The sequence below is a fragment of the Oncorhynchus kisutch genome, linkage group LG8 (genome assembly GCF_002021735.2).
Source record: "Oncorhynchus kisutch isolate 150728-3 linkage group LG8, Okis_V2, whole genome shotgun sequence".
Taxonomy (NCBI): Eukaryota; Metazoa; Chordata; class Actinopteri; order Salmoniformes; family Salmonidae; genus Oncorhynchus; species Oncorhynchus kisutch.
Window position 1 is genome coordinate 30,406,580 of NC_034181.2, and position 16,627 is coordinate 30,423,206.

The 16,627-nt window shown below is 45.2% G+C and overlaps 1 protein-coding gene across 2 annotated transcripts in view; it reads left to right on the forward strand.

Annotated features, from left to right (window-relative positions):
* Positions 1-16,590, forward strand: part of adgra2 (adhesion G protein-coupled receptor A2) — a 55,552-nt gene extending 38,962 nt beyond the window's left edge. For both annotated transcript variants that reach the window (XM_031830085.1, XM_031830086.1), the window contains exons 15-20: positions 65-276; positions 11,335-11,462; positions 11,562-11,685; positions 11,774-11,922; positions 12,827-12,916; positions 13,083-16,590. In XM_031830085.1, coding sequence (XP_031685945.1) covers positions 65-276; positions 11,335-11,462; positions 11,562-11,685; positions 11,774-11,922; positions 12,827-12,916; positions 13,083-14,502 — 2,123 coding nt within the window. In that variant the 3' untranslated portion in view covers positions 14,503-16,590. The remainder of the gene's footprint in view (positions 1-64; positions 277-11,334; positions 11,463-11,561; positions 11,686-11,773; positions 11,923-12,826; positions 12,917-13,082) is intronic.
* The last annotated feature ends 37 nt before the right edge of the window (positions 16,591-16,627 follow it).

Below are 16,627 nucleotides of genomic sequence, written 5' to 3' on the forward strand. Positions count from 1 at the left end.
CAAAATACAAATGTATGCGCTGGTGACAGTGATAGTGATGGTCATCTCCTCCTTTGTGTGGCAGACGGGTGCAGTATGTGGAACCACTCGGAGCCCATCTTGGTGTCCCTGCGCCACTCAATCCCGGGAAGTGACCCAGTGGCGGCCCACTGGAGCCTGCAGGCCCTGCAGCAGCAGCAGGGGGGATGGAGCCAGGAGGGCTGCCTACTGGCCCACACTGACTCTGCCACCTCGACCCTGCGCTGCTCTGTACTCAGCAACTACGCCGTGCTGCAGGTAGGGCGGGAGCACATCCTAGGATCACTCACTTATTCCCAGAGACACATGCTGGATGTAATGTAATGATGACTCTGCACAACACGCACTGCACAACACGTCAATTGCCGTGGAATGAGGGAAAGCTCAGTTGTTGTTTTGGAAAGTTCTGAAAGTCTATTGAAAAAGTTTGGTTACTAGCTAGCTACCTTTTGAGTTTGGATCCTGTGACGTGGTTGGCTTCAGTTGCTGGGACCTCTACTACCTGTCCAGTGATCCTGCTGAACAAGGCCGGGTCTGAGGATCTGCTTGGTGTAGCAGATAGCCTAGCTGTTAGCTAGCTGCCTATATGGCGAGTGGGGTTTTCTTGAGGGCTTGAGTGTAGCCTGCGATGTGGATAGCCATTGTGGCTGGGACCGCGGATTGTCCCGGGCTTGTGGCTGTCTAGATCCCTGCTGTTTGTTGTTGTTGTTTCCAATCCTCCCTGCGACCTGCTCTGTCGGGAACTGCGTGGGAGTAACAGCTTAACCTACAAAATACAAGGGGGACAGTGGTGTCTCTATCACAGGTGAAGGATCTTTTAATTAAACGAAAAAAGTTCTACAAGCAGTTGTTACAACAACAAGAAAAAAACTTCAAGTGTTGTGTCCAAATACTGGTGGAGTCAATTAATAAAATAACGGATGACCTGAACATAGATGTCCAGGACCTGAAGAACAGTTTGCAGTTCTCCCAGGGTCAGCTCGGTGAGTTTAAACAGGAGAATGGCAAGGTGACAAAAATCTGTAAGTCATTGAGAGAGGACATCAGTTCTGTATGTGAATCCATGATAACAATGACGGAGAAATCAGATTATCTCGATGACAATCAAGGCGAAACAACATTGTTGTGGACGGAATTGCAGAATCTTCACATGAGAACTGAACGGAGTCTGAGGACAAAGTGAGGGAAATGAACTCGGAGAAACAGAAGATGGACCACAAGACGATTGAGGTTTGAGCACGCTCATAGGACTGGCAAACCCACCACCGGCCCAGCTGACAGGTCCAGGTCAATATTGGTCAAGTTCCTGAGGTTCAAGGACAAGGTACCTGTTCTGGAAAGAGCCAAGAACTTGAGCGGAATGTACTTCTTGCTCAAAAAGGACTCATCTGAAGCTGTGCACCAGAAGAGGAAAGAACTTATCCCAGTCATGAAAGCTGCCAGAGCGTGTGCGGACATTACTTACATCTGCTATGACAGGCTCATTGTCCACCCTCCCTCCCAAAAGCCTGGAAGGGATGAGAGACCCAAGCCTATGGGTTCGTATCTTCGACCCTGAAGCAAACACACACACACACCAACTGATTAATTGACTGCCGAATGAATATATTTTTCTTCTTTGCTCTTTTCTATATTATGTCTATCTCTGATAAGCTACCCGGAAAGGACAGGAAATAGCCCATATTAATATATGTAGCCTTAGAAATAAGGTTCATGAAATCAATAACTTGCTAACATCAGATAACATTAATATATTAGCCATTTCTGGGACTCACTTAGATAATTATTTTTGATGATACAGCCGTAGCAATAGAAGGATATAACATCTATAGAAGAGACATGAATGCTTATGGGGGAGGCGTTGCTGTATATATTCAGAGCCATATCCCTGTAATGCTTAGAGAAGATCTTATGTCAAGTGTTATTGAAGTGTTGTGGTTGCAGGTTCACCTGGCACATCTAAAGCCTTTTCTTTGGGGGTATTGCTATAGCCACCAAGTGCTAACAGTCAATATCTAAATAATATGTGTGAAATGCTTGATAGTGTATGTGATGTAAACAGAGAGGTCTACTTTCCTGGGGACCTGAATATTGACTGGTTTTCATCAAGCTGTCTGCTCAAGAGGAAGCTTCTCACTGTAACCAGTTCCTGTAATCTGGTTCAGGTTATTAATCAACCTACAGTATAGTGTTTACAAAACACTTCTGGTGTCACGTTCGTTGTAACGAGGAGACCAAGGCGCAGCGTGATGAGAATACATTCCTCTTATTTATTTAACGAAGAACACTTGAACACTTAAACAAAACAACAAAACAAACGTGAAGCTATAAACAACTAGTGCTGACATGCAACTATACATAGACAATAACCCACAAAATACCCAAGGAATATGGCTACCTAAATATGGTCCCCAATCAGAGACAACGATAAACAGCTGCCTCTGATTGAGAACCAATCCAGGCAAACATAGACATAAAAACACCTAGACTAGTCGTGGGAGGTTCCGGTCTGTGGCCCGTCGTTGGAGGTTCCGGTCTGTGGCCCGTCGTTGGAGGTTCCGGTCTGTGGCCCGTCGTTGGAGGTTCCGGTCTGTGGCCCGTCGTTGGAGGTTCCGGTCTGTGGCGTGTCGTTGGAGGTTCCGGTCTGTGGCCCATCGCCGGACGCTCTGGACTGGGTACTGTCGCCGGACGCTCTGGACTGGGTACTGTCGCCGGACGCTCTGGACTGAGTACTGTCGCCGGACGCTCTGGACTGGGTACTGTCGCCGGACGCTCTGGACTGGCTTCTGTCGCCGGACGCTCTGGACTGGGTACTGTCGCCGGACGCTCTGGACTGGGTACTGTCGCCGGACGCTCTGGACTGGCTACTGTCGCCGGACGCTCTGGACTGGCTACTGTCGCCGGACGCTCTGGACTGGCTGCTGTCGCCGGACGCTCTGGACTGGGTACTGTCGCCGGACGCTCTGGACTGGCTACTGTCGCCGGACGCTCTGGACTGGCTACTGACACCGGATGCTCTGGACTGGCGAGGCGCACTGTAGGCCTGGTGTGTGGTGCTGGAACGGGCAGGGGACACGCACCTCAGGGTGAGTGCGGGGAGGAGGAACAGGACGTACTGGGCTCTGGAGGCGCACAGGAAGCCTGGTGCGTGGTATTGGCACTGGTGGTACTGGGCTGGTGACACACACCTCAGGGCGAGTGCAGGGAGCAGGAACAGGACGTACTGGACTGTGGAGGCGTACTGGAGGTCTGGAGTGTGGAGCTGACACAACCCGTCCTGGCTGGATGTTTATTTTCGCCCTGGAACAGGACGCACTGGGCTGTGCAGACTCACCAGAGACACAGTACTCAGAAACGGTGCAGGATATCCTGGTCCAAGGAGATATACTGGAGACCAGGAGCGCTGAGCCGGCACCCTCCTTCCTGGCTGGATGCCCATTCTAGCCCGGCCAATGCGAGGAGCTGGAATAGAACGCACCGGGCTAGAATAGCGCACTGGAGACACCTTGCGTATCTTTGCGTATCTCTGCATAACACGGTGCCTGACCAGTTACACGCTCCCCACGGTAAGCACGAGGAGTTCGCTCAGGTCTCCTACCTGACTCAGCCAATCTCCTCGTGTGCCTCCCCCCAAAAAAAATATTGGGGCTGCCTCTCTGGCTTCCGTGCTAGCCGTGTACCCTTATATCGTCGCCGTTCCTCCATTCTCCTGTATCCCTCCTCGCACTGTTCCATTGAATCCCAGGCGGGCTCTGGCACTCTCCCTGGATCGATCGACCACCTCTCTATCTCCTCCCAGGTTGTCACCCACTCATCCTTCTGCCGGGTCCATTTTCCACCAAGCGCTGTTCCTCCCTTTCACTCTGCTTGGTCCTGGTTTGGTGGGTTATTCTGTCATGTTCGTCGAATAGAGGAGACCAAGGCGCAGCGTGATGAGAATACATTCTCCTTTAATTAACGAATAACACTTTTAACAAACTATACAAAACAACAAAACAAACGTGAAGGTATGAACAACGAGTGCTGACACAGGCAACTATACATAGACAATAACCCATGAAATACCCAAGTAATATGGCTACATAAATATGGTCCCCAATCAGAGACAACGATAAACAGCTGCCTCTGATTCAGAACCAATCTTGGCAACCATAGACATAAAAACACCTAGAAAAGGCACAACCCCATAAACATACAAAACTCTAGACAGGGAAAAAACACATATATCACCCTCGTCACACCCTGACCTAACTAAAATAATAAAGAAAACAAAGAATACTAAGGTCAGGGCGTGACATCACATTTTTACTGATGCTGTTGTACTTTGTTCTTTTTAATTAAAAAAAATATTTTTTATTCACCTTTAACAAGGTAGGCTAGTTGAGAACAAGTTCTCATTTACAACTGCGACCTGGCCAAGATAAAGCAAAGCAGTGCGACACAAACAACAACACAGAGTTACACATGGAATAAACAAGCGTACAGTCAATAACACAAAAGAAAAAAAGAAAGTCTATATACAGTGTGTTCAAATGGCTTGACGAGGTTTTGCAATAAATAGGCCAATGTAGCAAAGTAATTACAATCTAGCAAATTAACACAGGAGAGATAGATGTATAGATGATGATGTGCAAGTAGAAATACTGGTGTGCAAAAGAGCAGAAAAGTAAATGAAAACAATATGGGGATGAGGTAAGTAGATTGGATGGGCTATTTACAGATGGGTTATGTACTGCTGCAGCGATCGGTTAGCTGCTCAGATAGCTGATGTTTAAAGTTAGTGAGGGAAATATAAGGCTCCAAGCTTCAGTTTTGCAATTCGTTCCAGTCATTGGCAGCAGAGAAATGGAAGGATAGGTGGCCAAAGAGGTGTTGGCTTTGGGGATGACCAGTGAGAGATACCTGCTGGAGTGCATGCTACGGATGGGTGTTGTTATCATGACCAGTGAGCTGAGAGAAGGCGTAGCTTTACCTAGCATAGACTTATAGATGAGTGGGTCTGGAATAGGTAGCGAGGGCCAGCCGACTAGAGCATACAGGTCGCAGTGGTGGGTGGTATATGGGGCTTTGGTGACTAAACGGATGGCACTGTGATAAACTGCATCCAGTTTTATGAGTAGAGTGTTGGAGGCTATTTTGTAAATGACATCGCCGAAGTTGAGAATCGGTAGGATAGTCAGTTTTACGAGGGTATGTTTAGCGGTGTGAGTAAAGGAGGCTTTGTTGCGAAATAGGAAGCCGATTCTAGATTTTATTTTGCATTGGAGATGTTTAATATGAGTCTGGAAGGAGAGTTTACAGTCTAGCAAGACACCTAGGTATTTGTAGTTGTCCACATATTCTAAGTCAGAACCGTCCAGAGTAATGATTCTAGTCGGGCGGGCGGGTGCGGGCAGCGAACGGTTGAAAAGCATACATTTAGTTTTACTAGCGTTTAAAGGCATTTGGAGGCCATGGAAGGAGTGTTGTATGGTATTGAAGCTCGTTTGGAGGTTTGTTAACACAGTGTCCAAAGAAGGGCCAGATGTATACAGAATGGTGTCGTCTGCATAGAGGTGGATCAGGGTATCACCTGCAAAAAGAGCAACATCGTTGATATATACAGAGAATTGAGTCGGCCCGAGAATTGAACCCTATGGTACCCCCATAGAGACTGCCAGAGGTCCAGACATCAGGCCCTCCAATTTGACACACTGAACTCTGTCTGAGAAGTAGTTGGTGAACCAGGCGAGGCAGTCATTTGAGAAGCCAAGGCTGTTGAGTCTACCAATCAGAATGCTGTGATTGAGTCGAAAGCCTTGGCCGGGTTGATGAAGACGGTTGCACAGTACTGTCATTTATCAATGGCGGTTATGATATCGTTTAGTACCTTGAGCGTGGCTGAGGTGCACCCGAGACCAGCTCGGAAACTGGATTGCCCAGCAGAGAAGGTACGGTGGAATTCGAAATGGTCAGTGATCTGTTTATTAACTTGGCTTTCGAAAGACTTTAGAAAGGCAGGGCAGGATGGATATAGATCTATAACAGTTTGGATCTAGAGTGTCATCCCCTTTGAAGAGGGGGATGACTGCGGCAGCTTTCTAATCTTTAGGGATCTCGGGCGATACGAAAGAGAGGTTGAACAGACCTACTTTTAGAAAGAGAGGGTCCAGGTTGTCTAGTCCAGCAGATTTGTACGGGTCCAGGTTTTCCAGCTCTTTCTGAACATCTGCTATCTGGATTTGGGTGAAGGAGAAGCTAGGGAGGCTTGAACAAGTAGCTGCGGGGGGTGCGCAGCTGTTGGCCGGGGTTGGGGTAGTCAGGAGGAAAGCATGGCCAACCGTAGAGAAATGATTACTGAAATTCTCCATTATCATGGATTTATTGGTGGTGACAGTGTTACCTAGTCTCCTAGCATTGGGCTAGTCTCCTAGTCTCGTAGCATTGGGCAGCTAGGAGGAGGTGATCTTATTCTCCATGGACTTTACAGTGTCCCAAAACATTTTGGAGTTTGGATGCAAATTTCTGTTTGAAAAAGCTAGCCTTTGCTTTCCTGACTGACTGTGTGTTTTGGTTCCTAACTACCCTGAAAAGTTGCATATCGCGGGGACTATTCAATGCTAGTGCAGTCCGCCACAGGATGTTTTTGTGCTGGTCAAGGGCAGTCAGGTCTGGAGTGAACCATATGTTCTTAGTTCTACATTTTTAGAAAGATGGTGAGGAAATTACTTTTAAAGAATGACCAGGCATCCTCAACTGACGGGATGAGGTCAATATCCTTCCAGGATACCCGGGCCAGTTCGGTAAGAAAGGCCTGCTCACAGAAGGTGTTTTAGGGGGCCTCTGACAGTGATGAGGGGTGGTCGTTTGACCGCGGACCCACAGCGGATGCAGGCAATTAAAAAAAAAATCTTTATTTAACTAGGCAAGTCAGTTAAGAACAAATTCTTATTTTCAATGACGGCCTAGGAACAGTGGCCTTTTTCAGAGGCAGAATGACAGATTTGTACCTTGTCAGCTCGGGGATTTGAACTTGCAACCTTTCGGTTACTAGCCCAATGCTCTAACCACTAGGCTACCCTGCCGCCCCAATGAGGCAATGATCGCTGAGATCCTGATTGAAAACAGCAGCGGTGTATTTGGAGGGCAAGTTGGTCAGGATAATATCTATGAGGGTGCCCATGGTTATGGATTTAGGGTTGTACCTGGTGGGTTCATTGATAATTTGTGTGAGATTGAGGGCATCTATCTTAGATTGTAGGACTGTCGGGGTCTTAAGCATATCCCAGTTTGGTTCACCTAACAGAACAAACTCTGAAGATAGATGGGGGGCAATCAATTCACATATGGTGTCCAGAGCACAGCTGGGAGCTGAAGGGTGTCTATAACAGGTGGCAACAGTGAGAGACCTATTTCTAGAGAATTGAAGTTTTAAAATAAGAAGCTCAAACTGTTTGGGCATAGACCTGGAAAGTATGACAGAACTTTGCAGTCTATCTCTGCAGTTTATTACAACTCCTCCCCCTTCGACAGTTCTATCTTGACGGAAAATGTTGGAGTTGGGGATGGAAATCTCTATTTTTGGTGGCCTTCCTAAGCCAGGATTCAGACACGGCATGGACATCAGGGTTGGCGGAGTGTGCTAAAGCAGTGAATAAAACAAACTTAGGGAAAGCTGTATCGGTACCCGTTGGATGCAGTGATCACAATATAGTGTCTATTTCCAGGAAAGCCAAAGATTCAAAGGCTGGGCCTAAAATAGCGTATAAGAGATCGTACAAAAGATTTAGCTGTAGATGTTAAAAATATTTGTTGGTCTGATGTGATTAATAAGTAACATCCTGACGCTGCACTTGATGTATTTATGAAATTGCTTCTTCCAATTATTGATAAACATGCACCTGTTAAGAAATGAACTGTTAGACCTGTTAAGGCTCCATGGACTGATGAGAAATTGAAAAACTGTATGGTTGAAAGAGATGGGGCAAAAGGAGTGGCTGCACATCAAATTGAGAAGTGATGTGACTAAACTCAATGTAAGGGATTTCCTCCTCTTCTTCCGAAGAGGAGAGGCGAAACAGATCAGAGGACCAATATGCGGCGTGGTAAGTGTCCATGGTTCTTTTAATATGTAAATTTACTCATGAACAACAAAACAAGAAACGTGTGAAAACCCTCAACAGCCCTATCTGGTGCAAAACACAAAGACAGGAACAATCACCCACAAACACACAGTGACACCCAGGCTACCTAAGTATGATTCTCAATCAGAGACAACTAATGACACCTGCCTCTGATTGAGAACCATACTAGGCTGAAACATAGAAAACCCCAAATCATAGAAAATCAAACATAGACTGCCCACCCAACTCACGCCCTGACCATACTAACTAAATACAAAACACAGGAAATAAAGGTCAGAACGTGACACTCAACAAAAAGAAGAAACTGTATTATGAAGTCAAAATCAGTGATGTAAGGAATGATGAAAAAAGTCATTGTACTCATGGATAAAAATAACTAACAATTAAAGAAAAGCACTGTATGTTTCAATTGTGTAAAGTAGTGTGGGAGAGGTGGGAAAATGATTGTTAATGACAAACATCCTGGCATTGACTGTCACGATCGTCGTCAGGGAAATGACCGGACCAAGGTGCAGCGTGGTGAGCGTACATTTCTCTTTATTTTAAATGTTGCCAACAAAACAAGAAAAAAAAACTGACAGTGAAGCTTACTAGGGCTATACAGGCCACTAACAAAGACAACTACCCACAACTAAGGTGGCAAAACAGGCTGCCTAAGTATGATTCCCAATCGAAGACAACAATAGACAGCTGTCCCTGATTGAGACCCATACCCGGCCAAAACATAGAAACAGAAAACATAGAAATAAAGAAACTAGAATGCCCACCCTAGCTACACCCTGGCCTAACCAAAATAGAGAATAAAAGCCTCTCTATGGCCAGGACGTGACATTGACAACTTAGATGGAAAGCTACTGAGGATGGTAGCTGACTCTACAGCCACTCCTATCTGTCATGACTTTAATCTGAGCCTAGAGGAAAGTCTTTGTCCTCGGGCCTGGAAGGAAGCAAAAGTCATTCTGCTATCAAGAGTGGTAAAATGGTCTTTACCGGATCAAACAGCAGACGAATCAGCTTGTTGCCAGCTCTATGCAAACTGTTGGAAAAAAATTGTTTGACCAAATACAATGCTATTTCTCTGTAAACAAACAAACAACAGACTTTCAGCGTGCTTATAGAGAAGGGCACTCACTCTTTTGGTTGAAAGAAATTGGTAATAAGAAGATTGTGGGAGCTATACTGTTAGAATTCAGTGCAGCCTTTGATATTATTAACCAAATCAAATCAAACTTTATTTGTCTTATGCACCAAATACAACAAGTGTAGACCTTACAGTCAAATGCTTACTTACAAGCCCTTAACCAACAGTGCAGTTCAAGAAGAGTTAAGAAAATATTTACCAAATAAACTAAAGTAAAGAATAATAAAAAATATGCACAATAACATAACAATAACGAGGCTATATACAGGGGGTACCGGTACCGAGTCAGTGTGCGCTGGTACAGGTTAGAGGTAATTTGTACGGTAGGGGTGAAGGGACTATGCGTAGATAATAAACATTGAGTAGCAACAGTGTGCAAAGCAAATGGGGGGGGGGGGCAATGTAATAGTCTGGTGTCCATTAATTATTCAGCAGTCTAATGGCTTGGGGGTAGAAGCTGTTAATTAATGAGCCTTTTGGTCCTAGACTTGGCGCTCTGGTACCGCTTGCCGAGTGGTAGCAGAGATAACAGTCTGACTTGGGTGACTGGAGTCTCTGACAGTTTTATGGGCTTTCCTTTGACACTACCTATTATATAGGTCCTGAATTGCAGGAAGCTTGGCCCCAGTGATGTACTGGGCCATATGCACTACACTCTGTAGCGCCTTATGGTCAGATGCCGAGCAGTTGCTCGACCATAACCTATTGTTGAGAAAACGTATGTGATGGCTTTTCAACCTCTGCCATATTGTGGATTCAGAGGTATATATCTACTATAACTCAGAGGGTTTTCTTTACTGGAAGCTTCTATAATGTCAAATATGTAAAGTGTGGTGTACCACAGGGCAGCTCTCAAGGCCCTCTACTATTTTCTATATTTACCAATGACCTGCTACTGGCATTAAACAAAGCATGTGTGTCGATATATGCTGATGATTCAACCATATACACATCAGCAACCACAGCTAAAGGAAGTCACTGAAAGCCTTAACAAAGAGTTGCAGACTTTTTTGGAATGGCTGGCCAGTAATAAACTGGTCCTGAACATCTCTAAAACAAAGAGAATTGTATTTAGTGCAAATCATTCCCTAGGTTCTAGACCTCAGCTGAATCTGGTAATGAATGGTGTGGCTGTTGAACAAGTTGAGGAGATTAAATTACTTGTTGTTAACTTAGACTGTAAACTGTCATAGTCAAAACATAAATATTCGATGTTTGTAAAGATGAGGAGAGGTCTATCTGTAATAAAGGGATGCTCTACTTTTTTGACACCACACTCCATAAAGCAAGTCCTGCAGGCTCTAGTTTATCTTATCTTGATTATTGTCCAGTCTTATGGTCAAGTGCTGCAAAGAAATACCTATTTAAGCTGCAGCTGGCCCAGAACAGAGCGGCACGTCTTGCTCTTCATTGTAATCAGAGAGCAAATATTAATACTATGCATGCCAATCTCTCTTGGCTACGAGTTGAGGAAAGACTGACTGTGTCAACTTCCTGTTTTTATTAGAAACATTAATGTGTTAGAAATTCCAAATTGTTTGCTTAGTGAACTTACAAATAGCACTGATACACACAAACACTTACCCCACCAGACATGCCACCAGGGGTCTTTTAACAGTCCCCAGGTCCAGAACAAATTCAAGGAAACATACATTATTATACATAGCCATGAGAGCATGGAATGCCCCTCCATCTGTTTAGCGCAAGTGAACAGGAAACCTGGTTTCAAAAAACAAATAAAGCAACACCTCACGACACAAATCATCTACCCCGTGTGACCTACTTGTTGCGTGTAAACACACACTACATGCTAATGTTTTTAAATGTATGTAAATTGTAAAGTATTTTGTCTGTAATGTCTTTTTCATTATGTCGGACCCTATGAAGACTAGCTGTAACTATTGGCGTCAGCTAATGGGGATCCTAATAGATCTAAATCAAAAATCACTTCACTGGATGAATGTTCATGTTCTTTTCTCGAGGTCTGGAGATTTTATATCAAGCCCCACAGTGTGGTCATTGCAAAGATATTAATAGTTCTCTTTTTCCTAGGAGGTTCCTGACTTCCCCCACTCCCCACCCATGTCAGTGAGGGTACTCCACCCTGTGGTCTATAGCTGTACTGCAATCCTCCTCCTCTGCCTCTTCACCATCATCATCACACACATACTACACCACAGGTACCGTGTGTGTGTGTGCGTGTGTCTGCTATCTGACCTACCCCACAGTGTCTTTATGACCATTTAATGGTTCTCTTTGTTTTCTTCTTCCTCCTGCAGTTCTATAAACATATCCAGAAAGAGCTGGCACACGTTACTCAATACCTGCTTCCACATCGCTATGACCACAGCTGTCTATGCAGGAGGCATCACCCTGACCAGCTATCCAATGGTGTGCCAGGCAGTAAGTCCCTCTCCTCCCAGACCCAGCAAATGCTCTCTACATCTGGTGTGTGTAGGCTGTGTGTTTGACCCTGTGTGATTTGTGTCAGGTGGGCATCGCTCTCCACTACTCCTCCTTGTCTACACTGCTGTGGATCGGGGTCAGTGCTAGAGTCCTCTACAAAGAGGCGGTCTGGAGGATGCCACGGCAACCAGAGGGAGAGTCTCCTGTTCCAGCTACTCAGCGGCCTATGCTCAGGTAAGTGATGTCATCAGGGTGAGACAGAGTTGACTTTTATATGAGAATGTTGTGAGTCATTGTCAAACAGGTCAACGTTTGAGTTGTGAGCTCATTGTGGGGCGGTATTTTAAATGACTGTATTCATGTGAACGGACACACAAACTGTGTCATATCAAAGACCACCATTGTGTTTAGAACCAAGGATCTTCTGTTTTAGAAAGCCTTGGAGGGAAAAACAGTAGACTACTGCTAAGGCACAAAAGAGTAGCAGTGACAGATGCAGAGTGCTGAGCCCAGAGCGGGGGAGGTGTGGAATGTACGAGCCAGGGATAACAGAGGTTAAGGAGAATGTCGTAAATCTGGCAAGGGTGATGGAGGGGGCGCACTGTCCCCTCATTACTGCCCCCCTCCTCTCTTCCTCCCCCTTTTCCCCCTCTGCCCTGGTGCTCCCTGGCTGTGATCATGCACTGTACTGTTGACCTCTGTGGCTTTCCCAAACCCTTCTGTTGCCCACCGCCGCATGGGGTCAGCCCTCCAATGACGCCTATCCCTGTGATAAATCACAACCCCCCCAGCAGCCTGTTGCCCTTTGTTACACTTAGCTAGCTCAGAGAGGCTGCCCAACTTACAGCTCAGTTCAGCTAAGGAGATCACAGACAGCTAGCCTAGGGATCACTACAGCTGTGAAATGTATGCTTGCTGAGAGAAAACAACAAAGGAGCAAAGCCCCTAAATCTCATACAGAATAAACAGAAACTGAAATGTAATTTGTCATGCAGTCCTTGGGTTTAAGTTGTTGTTTCCAATATTGTGGCTGGGACATGATACTTCACATCTAAATGAGTTCACTGTCATTCCCTCTTGCTTTCTTTTTCATCTAATTTTCTTTGATCCCTGTCATTTGTGTATTTTCTGAATACAGGTTCTATCTAATAGCTGGTGGTGTTCCTCTCATCATATGTGGCATCACTGCGGCTGTCAATGTCAACAACTATGGGGCCAACAGCCCTTAGTGAGTGCTTCTCATTTTAGCATTGAGCAATTGGCCCTTGACACAGTATATTTTGGTTTAGTGCTTATTCAAGAGCTGAATTTGCAATTTTTTTATGAGATTTTGGAAAACACAGAGGTATCCTTCTTTGCTCTGACCTTACTGACTTTTGTATTGTATTTTCCAGCTGCTGGTTGGTGTGGCAGCCCAGTTTGGGGGCCTTCTTTGTCCCTGCAGGCTTGGCGGTATTGGTCACCTGGATCTATTTCCTGTGCACTGTGTTTCGCCTGAAGCAGCGGGTGGCCAAAGAGTGCCCAGGATCCTCCCTGTCCTCCCCTGTGCCTGAGAGCCAGCCAGCCCTGGGTGGAAGCATTAGTCTCCTGTCAACAGACTCTGTGGTGGGGACCATGCATGCTGCGTTGATCCCAGAGGACCAGTACTCCCTGAAGGTGCAGTTCCTGGTGCTAGTGGCCACCCACTTCCTGTTCCTGGCCCTGTGGGGCTGTGGAGCCATGGCCATGTGGCTGACAGGGCACAGCAGCCTGTTGTTTAGCTCTCTTTATGGGGTAGCTGCCACCATGTCGGGAGTGTTCCTGGTGGTGCACCACTGCTTCCGACGCCTGGATGTGCAGGCCTCCTGGCTGGGCTGCTGCCCAGGGTATCGCCTCTCCCAGCCTATGCCAGTCTACACGCACACCTGCACCACTGTTAGTGGGATGCAGACCACCTCTGAACAGGGATCCCAGATCTTCGTTGGCTGCCATCCTCCAGAGGATCCCCAGAACTCCTCATCAGCCAGGTCCTCCTCCATCCCCAGTGGGATCAGCAGTGTAGGCCCTGGGCCCTGCAAGCTTACCAACCTGCTGCAGGTGGCACAAGACAATACCAACAATGCCACTCATGCCCCAGCAGGCACCAACACCAGCACCGTTACGGACAATAACAACAAGCAAGCTAACAACCTGCTGCCCACCATAGGCTCTGTAGCCCCTGTCCAACCTCAGAGGAGGAAGGTCAGTGGCAGAACTAAACAAGGGATCAGCCAGTATCACCACCGAGGTGAAGGCAGAGGTCACTACCGACTCAAAGCCTTGAGGGCTGGTGGTGGAGGGGGCAGTATGGGAGCACTGGGACCTACAGGTATAGAGCAGCACAACGCTGCCCATCCAGCCCACAAACAGGCCACTAGTGAGAACGGCAGCCTACATCACAGCCACTCTGAGAGCCATGCCAGCCCGCTAACCAACGGTAATGGTAGGAGAGTGGGGGAGACAGTTGCTACCAGCCCCTCAGAGGGTAGTGACGGGGGCAGCAGCGGCAGCCGTAAGCCCTTCCCTCTGCTCCCCTCTGTGGCCAGCAGGGTGGCTATGCAAGGTAATAGGCGGAGCACCAGCCGAGACAATCTGAAACTGGCAGCGGCTGCAGAGCGTGAAGCTAAGCGCAGCTCCTACCCTCTGAACAACATCACTACCACTGTGCCAGTGGTTGCCCCTAACGGCACCCTCAAGAGCTCTGTGATAGAGCTGGAGTTGGACACAAGTGGCACGGACCATTCCCAGAGCTCTGTGGGCATGAAAAGTATGTGGAAGAGTGAAACTACAGTGTGACTGTAGCTCTTTCCCAGCACATGTCCACAGTGGACCCTGACAAAATTTGATATGATTGGACAGTTGTTATAGTCTCCTATGTCTATTCAGATTAATCCTAATATGAGATCCATGTGTGTAACTCAGACTTTCGTGTAAATGACATTAAAAGAATTGAACAATTCTTCTAATTTCAGATGTGGATCTCAAGTTGGGATTCAGATCATGATGAGTTTTTTCTTTTGAATGTGTAAAAGAGCTAGATTATGGGGTTGTGTCGCTTGCTACTTTTGTGTCCAGCCATTTAGCTTTCCATTACAATGATGGTATGGGATGTGTATGAAGACAACCATGTCCTGTACTCTCAGCTCTGTCACAGACATAACAACTGTTTGTTGGGTTTGCCATGAATTCAAGACCTGTTTTTTGTGTACTTTTGTTTTTCATATTTCAAACCTAAAATACTCATTTATTCTACACGTCACAGGAATTTTTACCAGCTATATCTAAAATCAACATAAGATGTTGATTTTGGATTCCTTAAGTAAAGCTTTATTGTTTTGTTTGTATTCTTATTCTATGCATATCGACTATGGCATGAAATGGAATCTAAGATTGGCCATTTCCACATTTTTGTGCATTTCCTCTGTGAAGAATATTTTAGTTTTTATTATATTTTCTTGTAGTATTGTGGGTATGTGGGCATGTGTGTGTGTGCGTGTGTTTGTGTGTGTGATTCTCAATCTAGGATGAGAGAATGCAGTTTCTAAAACTTTTTTTACTAAATCGTATTGACTTCGATTCAAATACGCATCAGCACTGAGAGGGAACTCCTCCCCTAATAAACAGGATTGAACAAGTATCAGTATTTGGACAAATTAACTAGAGTGACCTTTCTTTGACCCTGGCATGTACTCTGTAATGTCTATGGTGATTTTTTTATATGAACTTCCCCGTCCTTCTTCATTTTTCCCCTTTCCCCTTACTGTGCTATCTCCCCCTTGGAGTTTCAAACCTCTGAATTTACAGTTATTTGAACATGGATGTAGACTGCCCCCTCCAGGATTTCAAACATCATTGTTCATGCACTGACATAAAGGGACGCATCAGTTTAAACCATGTTGAGTTTGCCATTTGTATCAGGAGGAAGGAAAATATGGTAATAAATGTTTTATTATGCAGTAAATATCTCTGGTTTATATCACATGAACCAAGAAGTGCTTACTGAAATACCCCCCCCCCCACACATTCACCTCATAATCCAATGGCTTCAAAGCTTGTTACAGTAATCATCAAATACTTCTACATTATTTGTTTATGTTTATGTACAAAGCTCAGAGTAAAGGCAAAAAAATGAATGACAGAATTCTGGTTCATTTATGCTACTTGGTTTTCTGATGTTGCTTCACACACATTATCATAAAATATTGTGTAAAACCATATTATGCCATTTTGATCTTCAGTATTATTTTAGTTTGTAAGAATGCAACAGCTCAGTTCATCTTAGATACGCTCTGCTAAACAACTCCAATGTATTCAGGGAAATGATTGTGCCAAAGAATTGTATAGACTAGCAGAGCTTACCTCAACGTCAGTGTTTAGCAAATGGGATACAATTCATAGATTGTATCCTTATTCTAGGTCCTGAAATCTCGCTTTTGGTCAATGATAATAACACGAGGAAGAACTCACAAACTCACAAAGCTCAGAGTTGTGTTAAGTACAAAGCAGTGGTTGCACTTACCTTCCTCATTTTTGTCTGTAGACAAAACACCATGCTTGTTACACTCATGTCCATTAGGTGTAAAATGTCAACACGTGCAAGAACACAATGGCAGAATGTGTCCTCTTTTTCACTAATGGTTACTCAGATTGTTAACATTTCATCCATTTACTAACATTCATCCCATTTGTCCTGAAATGATTTCCAAGTTTTGTGTCCACTCTCATCTCGAAATGAAAAAGGGACATTTCAAAATGTTTTATGTATATTTATATTTCATTTGTCATAATGACATCAGTATGAAATAACTGTTTTTAATTCAATAATATATTGTTCAAGAAATTCAGACTGTGCCTTGTAAAATAAACTCTGATGCAAAGTAAATACAACTTTAGTATTTTGTCATTTATTCTCATACTGACG